This window comes from Oncorhynchus masou, chromosome 20, assembly GCF_036934945.1.
Source record: "Oncorhynchus masou masou isolate Uvic2021 chromosome 20, UVic_Omas_1.1, whole genome shotgun sequence".
Taxonomy (NCBI): Eukaryota; Metazoa; Chordata; class Actinopteri; order Salmoniformes; family Salmonidae; genus Oncorhynchus; species Oncorhynchus masou.
The window spans coordinates 9,618,632-9,641,292 of NC_088231.1; the positions used below are offsets into that span (position 1 = coordinate 9,618,632).

At 42.2% G+C, this 22,661-nt stretch overlaps 1 protein-coding gene across 2 annotated transcripts; it reads right to left on the reverse strand.

Annotated features, from left to right (window-relative positions):
• Positions 1–679: 679 nt before the first annotated feature.
• On the reverse strand, positions 680–16,343 carry LOC135506892 (myoneurin-like). 2 transcript variants are annotated; one of them, XM_064926318.1, is made up of 6 exons: positions 15,864–16,343; positions 15,373–15,503; positions 5,482–5,643; positions 4,409–4,520; positions 4,069–4,187; positions 680–1,704 (listed from the first exon to the last, which is right to left on the reverse strand). In XM_064926318.1, the coding sequence occupies exons 1-6, from the start codon at positions 16,126–16,128 to the stop codon at positions 928–930; spliced, it is 1,566 nt and encodes a 521-aa protein (XP_064782390.1). In that variant the 5' UTR covers positions 16,129–16,343; the 3' UTR covers positions 680–927. The 2 variants fall into 2 exon arrangements, with proteins under 2 accessions (XP_064782390.1, XP_064782389.1); XM_064926317.1 differs by lacking the exon at positions 680–1,704 and having other exon boundaries at positions 2,224–4,187.
• Positions 16,344–22,661: the final 6,318 nt, after the last annotated feature.

Genomic DNA, 22,661 nt, shown 5'->3' on the forward strand with positions numbered 1-22,661 from the left:
ACAGAAGGACGAACACCACGGATTAAATTCAAATTAAGTTTATTAAACATTCTGACTTGCAAAGGGACTGTTTGTCATTATTGAATGTATATGTGCGCGACGTTTACATAATTTGACTGCCTCGCCAAGTTTTGTGACAACTTGTTTACAAAGGGAAAGGGGGATACCGGCTCAGTTGTACAAGTAAATGCCTTTAACTGAAATGTGTCTTAATTGACATCCACGTCTTTCGTGCTCAGGGAACCGTGGGTTAACTACCTTGCTCAGGGGCAGAAGGACAGATTTTTTTTTTACCTTGTCAGTTCGGGGATTCGATCCAACAAACTTTCGGTTACTGGTCCAACGCTCTAAAGAACACAGTGTTGGCAAGAATAGAGCAGAAGAGAAAATAATGATAATCAGCTTCTTGATATGCCCCACTGGACAGGTGGATGGATTATCTTGGCAAAGTATAAATGCTCACTAACAGGGATGTAAACAAATTTGTGGACAACATGTTATAGAAATAAGCTTTTTGTGCATATGGAACATCTTTTTCAGCTCATGAAAAATGGGACCAACACTTTACATGTTGCATTCATATTTTTGTTCAGTGTACATTACACAAAATCTCCTATTATTGCTATCTTTCGAGCTGAGTGCAGACTCTTTTAGAAAGAACAGTGTGTTAGCAAGAATATAGAAGAGAAAATAATTACTTTATTCCATCTACATCACCTCAGTAAGGTTAATATTCAACTATCCTTATTATAGCTTAGATTTACTGTCTCTCTAAAAACTGATTTACTCAAGCCTATTTCAAATGACAAGTTAATGAAGGGTATGTGGTTAATTACCCTCTTACCCAAAGACACTTCACATGATAACTATAATATGTCAGATAAAGAATGGTTCTCATATCCCCTGTGTACATCTCAAGCCACACTGCTACGATTTCTCCCCATTGTGGACACTCTTATGTCTGATAAGGTTACTCAGGAAGGAGAAGCTCTTGTAACATAGTTTGCACTTGAAGGGCCTCTCCTTGGTGTGAACTGTCTGGTGCTTCTTCACATAGCTCGCCTCAGCGAAGCGCTTCCCACACGTGGGGCAGGCATACGGCTTGTCGGCGTCTGTCCTAATCCGTCCCATCCTGACCCTGTCTGTATTCATGGGGTAACCATGAGGTAGCTGAGGAAGGCTGGTCCCAGGCTTCCTATGAACCCATTCAACAGGCATTAGACAAGATCCTGAAGGAGAAGACAGACTTGCTGATAGACTACCACCAGGGGGGTCTCCCACCACTCTCTGTGAAGGCTGAAGCCCAGGGTGACCTGCTCTGTTCATCATGGATACTGTGGTGTTTGTATCGTAGGAACAGGAGGGTCTATCTCTATCAGTCCCAGGGCCTGCTTCATCACTGCACTGAGACTGTGAAGAGAAGGGTCTGGGCTGCAGACTGGATTCCTGACCGGAGCCTCTGTCTCTCTGATGACCACCAGGACTGAGGTTGTTCAGTCCACCTGTCCACTGGTTGTGTTCGGTGTGGTGGTGGTGGAGTCTCGGTCCTTCGTGGTTCGGTCCTGGTCCTGACTTGGGAAGGAAGAGCAACGGCTCCTGATCCAGGGTTCTGATCCGGGGCCAGGGTTTGTGACCAGGTGCTTTAGAGGTCCAGTCTCTCCCGTCAGCAACACTGGGCATCAGCAGGTCCTCATGGACTGCAGACTGTAAACACAAATTGTACAGAAGAGCAAATAAAAGGTTGATATAAGAAACTCTTGCTGAATATTTGTGTTGAGGATACCCACTTCTCCAGGCATCACTACATAGGGCCGATGAAAAGACAGCAGTCGCACATAGCATGATGTTAAAGATAAGCAGTCCATTCACACTGACATAATAAGCTAGTAGTTCCCAATCATAAGAGTACAAAAACACAACCATTAGGCAAAGTATTTCCTAATCGAAATTTACAACTACTACTTCCCATTGCATAAAACATTTAACACACAAAGTAACCGGTGAGTTTAAATGCAACAATGTTTCACACACAAGTTATTTTCAAAGAAATGTCTAAGAAAAGCAAGTGAGCTCCAATAAAAAAACTGTCCCACTCACCAGTTGATGATCATTTGAAACTTAACTTTTTGTTGAAAGTTATTCTTGATAAGTGAGAAGCTAACAAATTAGCAACAACATCTTCAATAACAATGCTGCAGCCACTGCAAACTAGCCTACAACAAAATATAGCTGGCTAGACTGAGAACTACTGCTCCCTATTCCGCAGTGACCTGCTGGCCTTTGAGAAGGCAGACGTTTCCATGTTTTTTTGTAAACCCATTACAATTCAAAATGTGATTGGTTGATTCCACTGTCACGCCAAAATGTAGTTGAATGGCAGATCCTTTCTGTCTAGCTTCTGGTAGCCTAGCCAATGGCTTACTTAGTAATAGATTAAATCAATATAATTGAAAATAATGTAATTAGAATTATTATTATCATTAAAAATATGTTATAAATACTCTGGGGTTCCCGAGTGGCGCTGCATCTCAGTGCTTGAGATCCTTAGGCGTAGAAGATCTTAATTGTTTGGGTTAGTAATAATTTGTAGAGTGGCTCTATTTTCCCTCTGCATGCATTTTTTCACCTTTTCTGAATGTCTAAAGAATCCACATGTTCTTCTGAAATATGAACACAGAAATACTGGACATTTTGAACTCTTACAATGGTGGAGATTGACAAAATTACAATCATGGTGTTGAATTGGACTCAATTTTTCTCCGGTCTTGAATTTAGGTGGTATAGAACACAACACTGATTCCGAGTCATGTGAAATCCTTAGATTAGGGACTAACAAATGTATTTATATTAACTGATTTCCTTATAAACTTTAATTCAGTAAAATCGTGTTGCGTTTATTTTCATTCAGTGTAGAATAACTTCTGTAAATCTGGTAACCTCGCTTTGATAAAATAATGTTGGAAAAGTTAACATTACACATGACTTCTTTATTTAATGTAAACATTAATTCAGGCACTATCATTTTCTTATTATAAAACACCAGCATCAACCTGAAAGGGACAAAGTTTGTCACTCTTCATCAGTGAAGCATTTGTACAGACACAATCACCATATCATCTACTCTGCCTCATCATACTCATTCTACCTCATCCAGTTCCCTACTACATCCTAAACCAACAGAATGAACTACAAACTAACTAGTACTACATTACATGTCACTATACTCTATACATGGGCTGTGTGCATTTTCTGCTGGTGTATCCTGAGAGAGCTCCTCTCTGAGAACTTCTTCCCACAGTGCGTACAGGCGAATGGCCTTTCTCCCGTGTGGACCTTCAGGTGCCTCTTCAGCTGGGGCTGGCGGGAGAACCTCTTCTCACACTGGGGGCAGCTGTAGGGTTTCTCCCCTGTGTGAACTCTCTGGTGCCTCTTCAGGTGGCCAGCCTGGGCAAAGCGCATGTGACACTGGCTACAGCTGAATGGTTTCTCCCCCGTGTGCATCCTCTGGTGGATCTCCACGTGTTTGGGGAAACTGAAGGCTTTCCCACAGAATGAACACGGGAAGCGCTTCTCTTTGCCACCAGATCTACTGATGGCATTACTACTACTACTACTGTCATTTGTCAATGGGCTTGTGTAGCTATTAAGTGTTGAGACACTGGTATCGTCTGAGGTCTGGTTTAACATTAGGAGAGTGTGAGGAGGATGAAGGCCAGGGAGTGTCTGTGTTGTCACAGGGTCCATGTTCCAGTTGATAGATCCTATATAAGGCAGGCTGAAGGTAGCACCTGTTAGGGGGTTAACCTGAGGTGTCATCAGTCTCTGTGAATCACAACTATAGGAGCAGGACGGAGCATCGCTAGTAGAGTCTGTGTCTGTTCTCTTTTGATGCATACGGACACCTCCCTGTCCCCGCAGACCAAATCTACACCTCGCCCTGGTCTCAACCAGTCTGTTGTCATGGAGACTAAATTCAGTTGGTGTTTTGTGTTCAACTGTCTGTTTCTGGTTGTAGTTAACAGTGTTGTTCCCCAGCCCAGAGTTGAGGACGCTGTCCCATCCACTGACCTCGCCTCTGGTCCTGGCCTGCTCAGTGATGTCATTCCCTCGGCCCTTGCCTGCACCAGTCTGGGTCTGGAAATCGAAGATGGCCGCACAGTCTCCTCTTTTAGCCTCCATCCAATCACCTGCAGGAAGAGGTTCGAAAATACACTTTACAAATATGGAAGAGAACGCTACATATGGATTTGTTTGTTGTCAAGTTCATACATTATAATATGTGTTTTTTTATGTAAACATAAGTTGTATTGATTTCATTTTTTGAATTAAGAAAAATAATAGCCGGGCGCATCACTACTCCCATTGAAGATCTATTACTGTATGTAGGCTATATGTATTTCTCCCTTACCTTGCTCCCCCATATTTAGTCCACTCAGAAGATCAATGCTCTCTGGTCCGTCCTCTATTGTCTCCTCTTTGACTAACAGCAGATCAGGCTTCCCATCCTCCATGTCTATTGACTGTAAGAGATACAGAGTGAGAGGATGTTGGATCAAGAAATCTGGGTAACACTTTACTTGACACCTAGCATCATAACACGGTCATAACCGTGTCATGTAATAACAGCTGACATGACAAGTTATGGTCATAACACATACTTAGACCTCTTGTGACATATTGCATTATTTTATGGCTGGTTATGGCACCTACATACGAGTGTCAAAACGCACAAATCCTACCTAGAACATTTTCTGAAATTGACCAAATTAAATTATTATTGTAATTGCGCACACATTGATGTCAGACATGCACCTTCCCCAATGCGCTGTTGCTGATGATTGGGATGAATACAGGAGCAGATTTTAGGAGCAGGACAAGACACCCTGTTTTTGACTAATGACTGACATAAGGGCATGTACATGATAGGCCTATCTGGCTTATTTGATGGTCATAAAGCTTCTTGTCAGTGTTTTTTCTTAGTCCAAGTAAAGTGACACATGATGGTCATAATGCCTCATGACCGTGTCAGTGTATTTTCTACAAGTTACTTAAAACATGACAAAGGATGTTTGAAAATGTTTAAAAAGAAACTTGGCAAAAAACACAGTTGAATAAATGTGGGTTTTTACATTTATGTGCCATACAAAAATGTAATATGTCAGGTGTAAATGTGTGTCATGACAGTGTTATGACCATATGACAAGTTATGTCAGCTGTTATGACATATTACATAGATATGACCGTGTTATAACGTTACGATGCTAGGTGTCAAGTAAAGTGTTACCAAAATATTATATTTGCTCCCTGCTATGGAGTATCTTCTGATTTGGCAATGAGGAATTGCTATGCAAACATGTTAGTTGATTGGTTTACTTGACACTCTTTAATGGTTTGATAAGACAGAATTAATCAAGATCTAATAAGCTTTGTGGATACGAGCCCTGACCTAAAACCATTCAGACAGTAGTTCAGTGGGCTCACCTCAGTGAGACTGTGTGTCGTCCTGTGCTGCTCAGCTGGTTCTTCTGTGAGTTCAGGAGGTGGTGTAGTCTGGTTGTCCTCCATGACCATGGTCCCCTCAGGGTTCCCCAGACCCTCCTCACACCCCTCCTCCTTCACCAGCACCACCTCTGGACCCTCCTCCTGGAGGAGAGAGGTGATCCAGATTACACTCCCTCCGGTACATACACACATATAATAAACATGGAGTGTTTACCCATCCCCACCACGTTTGAGTCCTATATGGTAGTTACATAATTACTTTGTTGTTAAATACATCATGGTGGACGTAAATGATGTGGGTAAAAATAAGTCACGTCAACATCAGACAAATTTGACAACTTTTTTGACGTGTACAGTAGGTGTTTCGTGTGTAGGTCTAGTGTGGAGGTATATTTAGTAAGTGTATATTGGCTATAAAGCGCTGTCTGGTGTATGCAGAATAGGGTGAGATCAGATATGACGTGGACACCAAGGAACTTGAAGCTCTCAACCTGCGCCACTACAGTCCTGTCGATGAGATGGGGGCATGCTTGGCCCTCCTTTTCCTGTAGTCCACGATCATCTCCTTTGTCTTGAACACGTTGAGGGAGATGTTGTCTCTGATCTCCTCCCTGTAGGCTGTCTCATCATTGTCGGTGATCAGACTGTTGTCGTCAGCAAACTTAATGATGGTGTTGGAGTCGTGGGTGAACAGGGAGTACAGCATGCACCCCTGAGGGGCCCCCGTGTTGAGGACTAGTGTGGCAGATATGTTGTTACCTACCCTTACCACCTGGGGGCAGCCCGTCAGGAAGTCCAGGATCCAGTTGCAGAGGGATGTGTTTAGTCCCAAGGTCCTTAGCTTAGAGATGAGCTTGGAGGGCTCTAAGGTGTTGAATGCTAAGCTGTAGTCAATGAAAGCATTCTCATGTAGGTGTTCCTTTTGTCCATGTGGGAAAGGCCAGTGTGGAGAGCAATGGAGATTGCGTCATCTGTGGATCTGTTTGTGCGGTATGTAAATTGGAGTGGGGTCTAGGGTTTCTGGGATGGTGTTGACCATGACCAGCCTTTCAAAGCACTTCATGGATACAGATGTGAGTGCTACAGGTTGGTAGTCATTTAGGCAGGTTACCTTGGTGTTCTTGGGCACAGGGACTATGGTGATCTGCTTGAAACATGTTGGTATTACAGAATCGGTCAGGGACAGGTTGAAAATGTCAGTGAAGACTTGCCAGTTGGTCAGCGCATGCTCGGAGTACATGTCTTGGTAATCCTTCTGGCTGTGTGGCCTTGTGACTGTTGACCTGTTTAAAGGTCTTACTCATATTGGCTACGGAGTGTGTGATCACACAGTCGTCCGGAACAGCGGGTGCTCTCATGCTTACCTCCAAGCGTGCATAGAAGTAATTTAGCTCGTCTGGTAGGCTCGTGTCACTGGGTGGCTCGTGGCTGTGCTTCCCTTTGTTGTCCGTAATAGTTTGCAAGCTCTGACGAGCTTCGGAGCCGGTATAGTAGGATTCAATCTTACTCCTTCCTGTATTGACGCTTTGCCGTTTTTGATGGTTCGTTGGAGGGCATAGCAGAATTTCTTAAGTGTCCGGGTTAGGGTCCATATCCTTGAAAGCGGCAGATCTACCACTTAGCTCAGTGCGGATGTTGCCTGTAATCCATGGCTTCTGGTTGGGGTATGTACGTACGGTCACTGTGGGGATGACGTCAGATGTACTTATTGATGAAGCCAGTGACTGATGTGGTGTACTCCTCAATGCCGGAAGAATCCCTGGACATATTCAAGTCTGAGCTAGCAAAACAGTCCTGTAGCTTAACTTCTTATGGCTGGGGGGCAGTATTGAGTAGCATGGATGAATAAGTTGCCCAAAGTAAACGGCCTGCTCCTCAGTATCAGTTGCTAGTATATGCATATTATTATTAGTATTGGATAGAAAACTCTAAAGTTTCTAAAACTGTTTGAATGATGTCTGTGAGTATAACATAACTCATATGGCAGGCAAAATCCTGAGGAGAAATCAAAACAGGAAGTGAGAAATCTGAGCTTTGTATGCATTCACCATACAAAGTCCCCAATGAAAATCCCCTTGAGATATGAATGATGTTGCACTGCCTAGGCGCTCCACTAGATGTCAACCATCAATAGAAATTTGAATGAGACTTCCACGTTGTTGTGGGAGTGAATGAGAGCAGAATGTATCAGGTGTCTGAGAAGCACCCATTTTCTGATCACGGTTATTCCTCATGGTACCCACTTGTGTTCCATTGCTCATGAAGACACGAAGGAATACTCCGGTTGGAACTTTATTGAAGCTATATGTTAACATCTTAATGATTGATTCTGTACATAGTTTGAAATGTTTCTTCGACCTGTAATATAACTTTTTGAAGTTTTTGTCCGATGTAACGCTGACCAGAATGAGCGTTTGGATATGTATACCAAACGCGCTAACAAAAGAAGGTATTTGGACATAAATAATGGATATTATCGAACAAAACAAACATTTATAGTGGACCTGGGATTCCTGGAGTGCTTTCTGATGTAGATCATCAAAGGTAAGGGAATATGTATGTAATTTCTTGTTTATGTTGACGCCATCGTGGCGGCTATTGTGATTTTTACTTCTGAGCCCCATCTCAGATTATGATGAGTATTTCTGTTTAACATCTTTGGGATAGGGGGCAGCATTTTCACTTTTGGATAAATAGCATTCCCAATTTCAACTTCCTGCTACTCATGCCAAGAATATAAGATGTGCATATTATTAGTAGATTTGGATAGAAAACAATCTGAAGTTTATAAAACTGTTTGAATCATGTCTGAGTATAACAGAACTTATGTAGCAGGCAAAACCCAGAGGACTAACCGTTCAGAATTGTCTTTTTTTTAGGTCCCTGTCTGTTCAGTGAGTTCTCGTTGGCAAACGATATTTATTAGGAACTGGTTTTCAGTTCCTACCGCTTCCACTGGATTTCACCAGTCTTTGCATTTGGTTGAGGTTATTCATTTGTGCAATGAAGAATTACGGCCATCTAGGAACTGGGTAACACTGTTGAGAGTGTGCAAGACGTGAAAAGTAGCATGGTTTGTTGTCTTCCTGTATTGAACACAGACCAGTCTACAATTTGATTGATTATTAACGTTTAAAAATACCTAAAGTTGTATTACAAAAGTAGTTTGAAATATTTTGGCAAAGTTTATAGGCAACTTTTGAAATATTTTGTAGTCACATTGCGCATTTTGGAAACTTTTTTTTCTGGATCAAACGCGCTTTATAAAATTGACATTTGGATATATATGGACGAAATTAATCGAACAAAAGGACCAATTGTGATGTTTATTGGGACATATTGGAGTGCCAACAAAAGAAGCTCGCCAAAGGTAATGCATGTTTTTTATTTTATTTCTGCGTTTTGTGTAGCACCTGCAGGGTTGAAATATGCTACCCTCTTGACTGTTATGCTATCATCAGATAATAGCTTCTTATGCTTTCGCCAAAAAGCCTTTTTTAAATCTGACATGTCTATTGTGTAACATGAAGTCCTATGAGTGTCATCTGATGAAGATGATCAAAGGTTAGTGATTAATCTTATCTTTATTTGTAGTTTTTGTGACTCTGTCTGGAATTTTTTTTGCTGGAAAAACTGTTGTGTTTCTGTGGTTATGTGGTGACCTAACATAATCATTTGTGGTGCTTTTGCTGTAAAGCACATTTGAAAATCGGACACTGTGGTGGGATTAACAACGAGATTAGCTTTAAAATGTTATGAGATACATGTATGTTTGAGGAATTTTAATTATGAGATTTTTTATGTTTTGAAATTGGCGCCCTGCACTTTGACTGGCTGTTGTCATATTGCTCCTGTTAACGGGATTGCAGCCATAAGAAGTTACGCATCTGCGTCGTCTGACCACTTCCATATTGAGCGAATCACTGGTACTTCCTTTTTTAGTTTTTGCTTGTAAACAGCAATCACGAGGATAGAATTATGTTCAGATTTTAGAGGGTTTTTTTCCCCCTCTCTCGGTTTGCACATGTAACATGCTGTTAGAAATGAGGTAAAACAGATTTAAGGTTCCCTGCATTAAAGTCCCCGGCCACAGTGCTCCCTCTGGATGAGCATTTTCTTGTTTACTTATGGCCATATACAACTTGTTGAGTGTGGTCTTAGTGCCAGCATCGGTTTGTGGTGGTAAGTAGACAGCTACGAAAAATATAGATACTCTCTTGGGAAATAATGCTTATCATGATACTCTACCTCAGGCGAGCAAAACCTCAAGACTTCCTGAATATTATATTTTGTGCACCAGCAGTTATTGACAAATAGACCGACACCCCTTGTCTTATCGGAGGCAGCTGTTCTATCTTGCCAATGCCAAGGAAAACCCAGTCGTTCGACCGTGACTAAGTGAAACATAAGATATATTAGTTATTGTCCCTTGGGTAGAATAGTCTTGATCAGAGCTCATCTAGTTAATTATCCAATGATTGCACGTTGGCTAATAGGACTGATGGTAGGCGGGGGATTACTCACTCGCTGTCAGATTCTTACAAGGATCCCTGACCTACGTCCCCTATATCTCCATCTCTTCTTCATGCGAATGATGGGGATTTGGGCCATGTTCAGTGGCTTAAGTAAATCCATTGCATCTGACATGTTAAAGAAAAAATATTTGTCCAGTACCAGGTGAGTAATCGCTGTTATCCAGAAGCTCCTTTCAGTCATAAGAGACGGTGGCAGAAATATTATGTACAAAATAACTTGCAAAAAACACACACAATGGCACAATTGGTTAGGAGCCTGTAAAACTGCTGCTATCTCCTTTGGCACGATGTGTGCTGAGGTTTTTTGGATTAAAAAAAAAAACAATTTTAGAATAAGGCTATAACGAAACAAAATGTGGAAAAAGTCAAATTGGAGGTGTAACTGTGGATGTATTTCAAGGCCTAACTTCAAACTTAGTGCATCTTTGCTTGACATCATGGGATGGGAAAATCAAAAGAAATCAGTCAAGACCTCAGAAAAGAAATTATAGACCTCCACAAGTCTGGTTCATCCTTGGAGCTATTTCCAAACGCCTGAAGGTACCTACTTTTTGGAGAACTGTCCTCTGGTCTGATGAAACAAAAATAGAACTGTTTGGCCATAATGACCATCGTTATGCTTGGAGGAAAAGGGGGAGGCTTGCAAGCCAAAGAACCCTATCCCAACCATGAAGCACAGTGGTTTTAGCATCATGTTGTGGGGGTGCTTTGCTGCAGGAGGGACTGGTGCACTTCACAAAATATATGGCATCATGAGGTAGGAAAATTATGTGGATATATTGAAGCAACATCTCAAGACATCAGTCAGGAAGTTAAAAGCTTGGTCGCAAATTTGTCTTCCAAATGGACAATGACCCCAAGCACACTTTCAAAGTTGTGGCAAAATGGCTTAAGGACAACAAAGTCAAGGTATTGGAGTGGCCATCACAAAGCCCTGACCTCAATCTCATAGAACATTTGTGGGCAGAACTGAAAAAGCATGTGCGAGCAAGGAGGCCTACCAACCTGACTCAGTTACATCAGCTCTGTCAGGAGGAATGGGCCAAAATTCACCCAACTTATTGTGGGAAGCTTGTGGAAGGCTGGCTACCTGAAATGTTTGACCCAAGGTAAACAATTTAAAGGCAATGCTACCAAATACTAATTGAGTGGATGTAAACTTCTGACCCACTGGGAATGTGATGAAAGAAAAACAGTGTGCTATTATTCTGACATTTCACATTCTTAAAATAAAGTGGTGATCCTAAGACTGGGACTTTTTACGAGGATTAATTGTCAGGAATTGTGAAAAACTGTTTAAATGTATTTGGCAAAGGTGTATGTAAACTTCCGACTTCAACTGTATGTGCATAATAGCTCAATTAACCAGCATATTGGTGTTGAGAACAATGTGGCGGAGGCAGCAGCAGAGATAGGAGATGAGAAAAAAGCCCTTGACTTAATCGTCTAAGAAATGTGAGGAGAGAGGAAACTAAATTAATTAGGTCTATAATCAACAGCCTAACTGTTAAATGTGCCTGGCTTTATGAATCATCCATATACAGTACCAGTCATAAGTTTGAACACGCCTACTCATTCAAGGGTTTTTCTTTGGTTTGACTATTTTCTACAATGTAGAATAATAGTGAATGCATGAAAACTATGAAATAACAATCACTAAAATCACTAAAAAAGTGTTAAACAAATCAAAATATTATTTTGTATTTTATATTCTTCAAAGTAGCTACCCTTCGCCTTGACAGCTTTGCACATTCTTGGCATTCTCTCAAACAGCTTAACCTGGAATGCTTCCACATATGCTGAGCACTTGTTGGCTGCTTTTCCTTCTCTCTGCGGTCCAACTCATCCCAAACCATCTCAATTGGGTTGAGGTTGGATGATTGTGGAGGCCAGGTCATCTGATGCAGCACTCCATCACTCTCCGTCTTGGTCAAATAGCCCGTACACAGCCTGAAGGTGTGTTGGGTCATTGTCCTGTTGAAAAATAAATAATAGTCCCACTAAGTGCAAACCAGATGGGATGGCGTATTGATGCAGAATGCTGTGGTATCCATGCTGGTTAAGTGTGCCTTGAATTCTAAATAAATCACTGACAGTGTCACCAGCAAAGCACCATCACACCACCTCCATGCTTCATGGTGGGAACCACACATGCGGATATCATCCATTCACCTACTCTGCGTTTCACAAAGACATGGCGTTTGGAATCAAAAATCTCAAATTTGGACTCCAGACCAAAGGAGAGATTTCCACCGGTCTAATGTCCATTGCTCGTGTTTCTTGGCCCAAGCAAGTCTCTTCTTAATGGTGTCCTTTAGTAGTGGTTTCTTTGCAGCAATTCGACCACAAAGGCCTGATTCTCTCCTCTGAACGGTTGATGTTGATCTCTGAAGAATTAATTTGGGCTGCAATTTCTGAGGCTGGTACCTCCAATTAACTTATCCTCTGCAGCAGAGGTGACTCTGGGTCTTCCTTGCCTGTGGCGGTCCTCATGAGAGCCAGTTTCTTCATAGCGCTTGATGGTTTTTGCGACTGCACTTGAAGAAACTTACAAAGTTCTTCTAACTTTCCAGATTGACTGTTATTTCTCTTTGCTTATTTGAGCTGTTCTTGCCATAATATGCACTTGGTCTTCTACCAAATAGGGCTATCACCCCTACCTTGTCACAACACAATTGATTGGCTCAAATGCATTAAGAAGGAAAGAAATTACAAATTAGCTTAAGAAGGCACAACTGTTAATTGAAACGCATTCCAGGTGACTACCTCATGAAGCTGGTTGAGAGACAATAGTGTGCAAAGATGTCAAGGCAAAGGGTGGCTATTTGAAGAATCTCATGTTGTGATTTGTTTAACACTTTTCTTGGTTACTAAATGATTCCATATGTGTTATTTCATAGTTTTGATGTCTTCAGTATTATTCTACAATGTAGAAAATAGTCAAAATAATGAAAAAAACCTTGTAGGTGTGTCCAAACTTGACAGGTACTGTCTTTCTACAGAAATAATACAGATCCTGCTTTGAGTGTTTGTTTGGGGCGGCAGGGTAGCCTAGTGGTTAGAGTGTTGGACTAGTAACAGAAAGGTTGCAAGTTCAAATCCCCGAGCTGACAAGGTACAAATCTGTCGTTCTGCCCCTGAACAGGCAGTTAACCCACTGTTCCTAGGCCATCATTGAAAATAAGAATTTGTTCTTAACTGACTTGCCTAGTAAAATAAAGGTAAAAGAAAAAATTAAAATTAATAGCCAAATCATTCCGTGAGCACCAAGTCTCAAGCAACAATTTTACAAATTTGCCTGTTTTATCATCTTTGCCATGCTGTAATAAAAGCTTTACACTTTTTTGTTTGTTATAACAGTCTCTCGGGTATTATATAATACCAATTTTTTACACCGTTTTAAATTGTCAGAAATTATGCATAATAATAATAGCCCTCCTTTGTCCTTGATCTCTTTTGTTAGGCGGCCCAATCAAATCAATATCGGTCGGACTCCCACGGGCACTGCGGGTTATGAGTCAACCCGCACATCACTAGCCTACATTATATTCACTGTGTTTATGCTCGTTCTTTGGGTAATACAATTCTATATGATGCAAACTAGTAAAAAGATCACATTTGGGATCTAGCTAATGATTAGCTCAATTGGGTAAATGCAGATAGTATTTTACTAGGATCCTCATTCGCTGTTGCTGAAGCAGCAGCTACTCTTCCTGGGGACCACACAAAACAGCTCAAGGACTGAACTACACACGTGAAATAAAAACAACACAACCAAAGAAATCTAGACATACAGTGCCTTTAAAAATATTGAATTTACATAAGTATTCACATCACTGAGTCAATACATGTTAGAATCTCCTTTGGCAGTTTACAGCTGTGAGTCTTTCTAGGTAAGTCTAAGAGCCTTGCACATCTGGAATGTACACTATTTGCACATTATTACTTTTAAAAGCTCTGTCAAGTTGGTTATTGATCATTGCTAGACAACATTTAAGTCTTGCCATAGATTTACAAGCAGATTTAAGTAAAAACTAACTCTGCCACTCAGGAACATTCAGTCTTCTTGGTAAGCAACTCCAGTGTAGATTTGGCCTTGTGTTTTAGGTTATTGTCCTGCTGAAAGGTGAATTCCTCTCCCAGTGTCTGGTGGAAAGCACACTGAACAGGGTTTTCCTCTAGGACTTTGACTGTGCTTAACTCCATTCCATTAATTTTTTATCCTGAAAAACTCCCCAGTCCTTAACAATTACAAGCGTACCTATAACTGAGGATTTGTGGGCCCATACCAAACCTTTTCAACTTCCTGAGGGGAAAGAGTCTTCTTCACTACTATGCACGTGAGTGGACTACTTTTAAGTCTTTAGTGATTTGGCACCGAGGAACTTGATGCTCTCGGCCCCATTGACGTGTATGGAGGCGTGTTGGCCTTACTGACGTTGATGGAGAGGTTGTTGTCCTGGCACCACACGTCACTGCCCCCCATCCTGTAGGCTTTCTCATCGTCACTGGTGATCAGGCTTATCACCGTCATGTCGCCAGCAAACTTGATGTCGGTGTTGAGAGTTGTGCGTGGCCACTCAGTCGTGGGTAACAGGGAGTACAGGAGGGGACTAAGCGCACACACACCCCTATGGGGCCCCTGTGTTGAGGGTCAGGGTGATGTTGCCTCGACTATGACAATTTACATTCTAAGGCAGGGCTCTCCAACCCGGTTCCTGGACAGCTACCATCCTGTAGGTGTTTGTACAACAGTACTATAGCACACCTAATTCTAATAATTAGCTGGTTGATAAGCTGAATGAGGTTAATTACAATTAGGTTTGGAGCGAAAACCTACAGGAGGGTAGCTCTCCAGGAACAGGGTTGGAAAGCCCTAGTATACAGAAGGTAGCCCTATTTAGTAAAATACCAAGTCCATATGTGGAGAGGCACACAGCAGAGAACCAAAAAACGGAATTAACTACCATCGTTGCTGAGTGGGTGGGGGACAGCAGTGAGGTGAGTGCTGTTTGGTAGCCATGACTGCGGTATACTGAACTGCATTGCCCCCTAGTGGTCATTTGCAGGACCATATCTGCATTGTACATTACAGGATTTTTATCTTATTGTGTAAATTAGTTTTTAAAACATGGCTGTATAAACATTAACAAATGCTTTACATTTGTCACATCTGTTACCGGTACATTAGTTTAATTGGATTACAATGTCGTTGGGAAGTCTCCAAGCTCCCCTATGGCAGATAAATAAGGATGTACGTGTAAGCAAGTGAATAGCTGCGGTGAGCCTTTCTGAAATAAACTGGCCACATTTGATATACTACTATTACACTAACCTCTATCATGATAACGTGCTGGGTTGAGGTTCCAGTCCCCTCATCAACGGTGATTGGTTGGTCATCTCTCCATGTATTGTGTCCCGCTGGCTTCAAAAAGCTCCTGTGGCCTCCAGTGAGATGTCCTTCAACTGAGAGAGCGATTGGGAAGAAGAGGTGGTTGGGTTAACTACTATCAATGCTCAACGATATATTGTACACTATTGACACTGTCTAGAATTGGCCAGGATGTAAGGTAACAATTCCTATAACTTCTTGATATACTATGTATTGATCAATGCATTATGTTCCAAGCATCACATTATTTTCATTGAGTAAATAATAGGAAATGCATTAAATAAAGAATCTGGTTAGAATATGATATTTGTTAGTTTAGTAATCAAGGGAATTATTGCATACTATCCCAAAACTGACCAAGACCCAATTCTGGTTAACCATATCTGTGGTAAACACATCTGAAGTCAAACATGCGCAGAGGGGAACGGGCCTACCTCTAGCCATTCCTCTGTATCTGTCAAGGATCTTGACATTTCTGGGACGACTGGAGAGGAAGCGCTCCCGTGATACCTTCTGTTCCTGAACCTGTAGTTTCCTCCGCAATACCCGGTTTTCTTTCTGGCTTTGAGTTATTTCCAAACGAAACACTGCATAATCGTCGTCTACGAGTTTGCAGATATCTTCCACGGCTGCATTCGCTAGCACCTCCATGATAGAGGCTATTTGAGTGTGAAAAACCATACATTTAACGTTAGCCATTGTTCGCTAGCTAGCGTTACCTAGATAACATCTATCAACCAAGTCCTGTCTCCAACATGAATTAAACACTACCTGGGGGTAAGTATGCGAAGTTGTGCAGTTAAATTAGTCATATTTTAAGTTACAGGGTGTTAATAAACCTCTAAATAACAACAATAAAAACGCTAATGTGGAAATTGTTCTAAGTCACTGTTCACTTTTGTTTACACAGAAGAGAAAGGATATTATTGGTTGGCGTCGTTGCTGAAAGGGTGTGGTTAAATGAAAAATATTTGCGGGCTGTTCTTTGAATTACGGTACTGCTAATTACATTACAAATCAAATGTACTATGATCAGTATATTTCAAGCTCACCACAGACTTCTTTAAAAATAACTGTATTGACAAGAATAGTGTAGAAAGTAATATGACTTATTCCATTTACATCACCTCAGTACGGTAAATATTAAGCTATCCTTGTTCTAGCCTCAGTTTACGGTCTCTCAAAAAACAGGTATTTACACAAGCCTGTTTCAGGTAACAAGCTAATGAGGGGTGTGAATTGAATTACCTCTCACCCCACTCACCCCAAGACACTTCACATGATAACTATAATATGTCAGCCAAAAATTGGTTTCCAGATATCCCCTGCGTAAAACTCAACTTTGAGCTCCCTAATTGACCTCTTGCCATTGTTTGGGTTTTGTTGGGATTATGGGCTGTGTTATAGGCTAGGTACCACTTGTGGTAAACACCCATGCTGACCCTGTCTGTATTGGTGGGATAACCATGAGGTAACTGAGGAAGACTAGACTCTGGTCCAGACCCAGGCCTTCTATTAACCCATTCACCAGGAATTAGATGAGATCCAGAAGGACGAGACAGACTTACTGATAGACTACCACCAGGGGGGTCTCCCACCACTCTCTGTGAAGGCTGAACCCCAGGGTGACCTGCTCTGTTCATCATGGATACTGTAGTGTTTGTATCATAGAGATAGGAACAGGAGGGTCTATCAGCCCCAAGCCCTGCTTCATCCCTGCACTGAGACTGTGAAGAGAAGGGTCTGGGCTGCAGACTGGAGCCTCTGTCTCTCTGATGACCACCAGGACTGAGGTTGTTCAGTCCACCTGTCCACTGCGTGTGTTCTGTGTGTTGGTGGAGTCTCTGTCCCTCGTGGTTGGGTCCCGGTTCCAACTCGGGAAAGAAGAACGACGGTTCCTGATCCAGGGTTCTGATCCAGGGCCATGTTTTGTGAGGTCCAGTCTCTCCCACCAGCAACACTGGATATCAGCAGGTCCTCATTGACTGCAGACTGTAAAGGTTTATATAAGAAAGGTTTATATAAGAAAATCTTTGCTGTACACACACAAACATGATATTATAAAATCTTAACCACAATCTAATCTCTAACACAAGTACCTAACAATATGGAGCCATTGGAGGTAATTATAAAACATTTAAAAAGTATATATTTGTTGATTCAAGAATTAAGTATGATGTTTTGGTTCAACTGAGATCAGAAACTCTGCAAAAACAAAATGGTCATACACTCACATAACGTGATGTACAGTACTTTTGTCACAATACGTGACAAGTAGAATAACTTTTCTCACTATGGTAACACTTTACATTTTCTGTAAATCTTGTACCCTCGCTTTGATAAAATTAATTGTAAAATACTTTGGAAAAGGTTTGTCATTACATTACACACATTTTCACTATTTCATGTCAAGTAAACATGAGGTAGGCAGGTAGCCTAGTGGTTAAGAGTGTTTGGTAACTAAGTGAAAGGTCGTTAGGTAAAAAATATATATATATTTTGATGTGTCCTTGAGCACCGAACCCTAATTGCTCCAGTGTCACTGTCAATAATGGCTGATCCCTGGCCTTGACCCCAGGCTCAGGGGGAGTTGGGAAATGCACAAAACACATTTCACACTATTACAGGCTACCTACGTGTACATGCAGTGAAACAGGACAACTATAAGACCCCCCCCACCCAAGCATTAATTAAGGCACTATCGACTCCTCATTATATTATATAAAACACAAGCATCAAACAACAGGAAAAGGTTGTCACTTTTCATTATCAAATAATTTTTACCGACATCATCACACCAACTATCACCATATCATCTACTCTGCCTCATCATACTCATTATTTTCCTCAGTTCACCTCATCCAGTTCCCTACTACATCCAAAACCAACTGAATTAATTACAAACTAACTAGTACTGCATTACTATACACGACTGTTGTGTGCATTTTCTGCTGGTGTATCCTGGGGTAGCTCCTCTCTGAGACCCTTTTCCCACAGTGCGTACAGGCAAACAAACTCTCTCCTGTGTGGACCTTCAGGTGCATCTTCAGCTGGTGCTGGCGAGGGAACCTCTTCTCACACTTGGATCAGCTGAAGGGTTTCTCCCCTGTGTGGACCCTCTGACACCTCTTTAGGTTAAACTAGTTGGAGAAACTGGTCCGGCACAGGAGGCAGCCAAACTATTTCTCCCACGTGTGCATTCTCTGGTGGATCTCCACCTGAAAAACTGAAGGCTTTTCCACAGAACTAACACAGGAAGCGCTTCTCTTTGGCGTTGCCACCTATACTCATTCCGTCTCCACTACTGTCATTTGTCAATGGGCTTGTGTAGCCACTCAGTGTTGAGGCACTGGCATTGTCTGAGGTCTGGTTTAACATCAGGAGAGTGTGAGGAGGATGAAGGCCAGGTAGTGTCTGTGATGTCACAGGGTCCATGTTCAAGTTGATAGATCCTATAGAAGGCAGGCAGAAGGCAGCACCTGTTGGAGGGTTAACCTGAGGCACCATCAGTCTCTCTGAATCACAACTATAGGAGCAGAACGGAGCATTGCTAGCCGAGTTTGTGTTTGTTTTCTTAAGGACACCTCCAACAAGTCACATAATCGGTTACATGGACTCACCCTGTGTGCAATAATAGTGTTAAACAGGATTTTTGACTGACTACCTCATCTCTGTACCCCACAAATACATTTATCTGTAAGGTTCCTCAGTTGAGCAGTGAATTTCAAACACATATTCAACCACAAAGACCAGGGAGGTTATATAATGCCTTGCAAATAAGGGATGGTAGATGGGCAAAATATCCCTTTGAGCATAGTGAAGTTATTATTAAAATAATCATGGCCTCTAAACCTTCAAGCTGCATACTGGACCCTATTCCAACTAAACTACTGAAAGAGCTGCTTTCTGTGCTTGGCCCTCCTATGTTGAACATAATAAACGTCTCTCTATCCACCGGATGTGTACCAAACTCACTAAAAGTGGCAGTAATAAAGCCTCTCTTGAAAAAGCCAAACCTTGACCCAGAAAATATAAAAAACAATCTGCCCATATTAAATCTTCCATTCCTCTCAAAAACATTTGAAAAGGCTGTTGCGCAGCAACTCACTGCCTTCCTGAAGACAAACAATGTATACGAAATGCTTCAGTCTGGTTTTAGACCCCATCATAGCACTGAGACTGCACTTGTGAAGGTGGTAAATTACCTTTTAATGGCATCAGACCGAGGCTCTGCATCTGTCCTCGTGCTCCTAGACCTTTGTGCTGCTTTTGATACCATCGAATCACCACATTATTTTGGAGAGATTGGAAACCCAAATTGGTCTACACGGACAAGTTCTGGCCTGGTTTAGATCTTATCTGTCGGGAAATATATCAGTTTGTCTCTGTGAATGGTTTGTCCTCTGACAAATCAACTGTAAATTTTAGTGTTCCTGAAGGTTCCGTTTTAGGACCACTATTATTTTCACGATATACTTTACCTCTTGGGGATGTCATTCGAAAACATAATGTTAACCTTCACTGCTATGCGGATGACACACAGCTGTACATTTCAATGAAACATGGTGAAGCCCAAAATTGCCCTTGCTAGAAGCCTGTGTTTCAGACATAAGGAATTGTATGGCTGCAAACGTTCTACTTTTAAACCCGGACAAAACAGAGATGCTTGTTCTAGGTCCCAAGAAACAAAGATATCTTCTGTTGAATCTGACAATTAATCTTGATGGTTGTACAGTCGTCTCAAATAAAACTGTGAAGGACCTCGGCGTTACTCTGGACCCTGATCTCTCTTTTGACGAACATATCAAGACTGTTTCAAGGACAGCTTTTTTCCATCTACGTAACATTGCAAAAATCAGAAACTTTCTGTCCAAAAATGATGCAGAAAAATGAATCCATGCTTTTGTTACTTCTAGGTTAGACTACTGCAATGCTCTACTTTCCGGGTACCTAAATAAACTTCAGTTAGTGCTAAATACGGCTGCTAGAATCCTGACGAGAACCCAAAGATTGTATTATATTACTCCAGTGTTAGCCTCCCTACACTGGCTTCCTGTCAAGGCAAAGGCTGATTTCAAGGTTTTACTGCTAACCTACAAAGCATTACATGGGCTTGCTCCTACCTATCTCTCTGATTTGGTCCTGCCGTACATACCTACACGTACGCTATGGTCACAAGACGCAGGCCTCCTAATTGTCCCTAGAATTTCTAAGCAAACAGCTGGAGGCAGGGCTTTCTCCTATAGAGCTCCATTTTTATGGAACGGTCTGCCTACCCTTGTGAGAGACGCAAACTCGGTCTCAACCTTTAAGTCTTTACTGAAGACTCTTCAGTGGGTCATATGATTGAGTGTAGTCTGGCCCAGGAGTGTGAAGGTGACCGGAAAGGCTCTGGAGCAACGAACCGCCCTTGCTGTCTCTGCCTGGCCAGTTCCCCTCTTACCACTGGGATTCTCTGCCTCTAACCCTATTACAGGGGCTGAGTCACTGGCTTACTGGTGCTCTTTCATGCCGTCCCTAGGAGGGGTGCGTCACTTGAGTGGGTTGAGTCACTGATGTGATCTTCCTGTCTGGGTTGCCCCCCCTCTGGGTTGTGCCGTGGCGGAGATCCTTCTGGGTTATACTCGGCCTTGTCTCAGGATGGTACGTTGGTGGTTGAAGATATCCCTCTAGTGGTGTGGGGGCTGTGCTTTGGTAAAGTGGGTGGGGTTACATCCTTCCTGCTTGGCCCTGTCCAGGGGTATCATTGGATGGGACCACGGTGTCTCCTGACCCCTCCTGTCTCAAGCTCCAGTATTTATGCTGCAGTAGTTTGTGTAGTATATCTGGAGTACTTCTCGTGTCCAATCCGGTGTCCTGTGTGAATTTAAGTATGCTCTCTCTAATTCTCTCTTTTTCTTTCTTTCTCTCTCTCGGAGGACCTGAGCCCTAGGAACATGCCACAGGACTATCTGGCATGATGACTTTTTGCTGTCCCCAGTCCACCTGGCCGTGCTGCTGCTCCAGTTTCAACTGTTCTGCCTGGGGCTATGAAATCCTGACCTGTTCACCGGACGTGCTACCTGTCCCAGACCTATTATTTGACCATGCTGGTCATTTATGAACATTTGAACATCTTGGCCATGTTCCACCCGACACAGCCAGAAGAGGACTGGCCACCCCTCATAGCCTGGTTCCTCTCTAGGTTTCTTCCTAGGTTTTGGCCTTTCTAGGGAGTTTTTCCTAGCCAACGTGCTTCAACACCTGCATTGCTTGCTGTTTGGGGTTTTAGGCTGGGTTTCTGTACAGCACTTTGAGATATCCGCTGATGTACAAAGTGCTATATAAATACATTTAATTTGATTCACTTATAATTCACTGTATAACAATTCCAGTGGGTCAGAAGTTTACATACACTAAGTTGACTGTGCCTTTTAACAGCCTGGAAAATTCCAGAAAAGGATGGCTTTAGAAGCTTCTGATAGGCTGATAGGCTAATTGACATCATTTGAGTCAATTGGAGGTGTACCTGTGTATGTATTCAAGGCCTACCTTCAAACTCAGCGCCTATTTGCTTGACATCATGGAAAAATCCAAAGAAATCAGCCAAAAACAATTATAGACCTCCACAAGTCTGGTTCATCCTTGGGAGCAATTTCCAAATGCCTGAAGGTACCACGTTCATCTGTATAAACAATAGTACACAATAATAAACACCATGGGACCACGCAGCTGTCATACCGCTCAGGAAGGAGAGGCGTTCTGTCTCCTAGAGATGAAAAGTGCAAATCAATCCCTGAACAACAGCAAAGGACTTGTGAAGATGCTGGAGGAAACAGGTGCAAAAGTATCTATATCCACAGTAAAACAAGTCCTATATCGACATAACCTGAAAGGCCGCTCAGCAAGGAAGAAGCCACTGCTCCAAAACCACCATAAAAAAGCCAGACTACAGCTAGCAACTGCACATGGGGACAAACATTGTACTTTTTGGAGAAATGTCCTCTGGTCTGATGAAACAAAAATAGAACTGTTTTGCCATAATGACCATTGTTATGTTTGGAGGAAAAAGGGGATGCTTGCAAGCCGAAGAAACCTATCCCAACCGTGAAGCACGGGGATGGCAGCATCATGTTGTGGGGGTGCTTTGCTGCAGGAGGGACTGGTGCATTTCACAAAATAGATGGCATCATAAGGGAGGAAAATTATGTGGATATATTGAAGCAACATCTCAAGACATCAGTCAGGAAGTT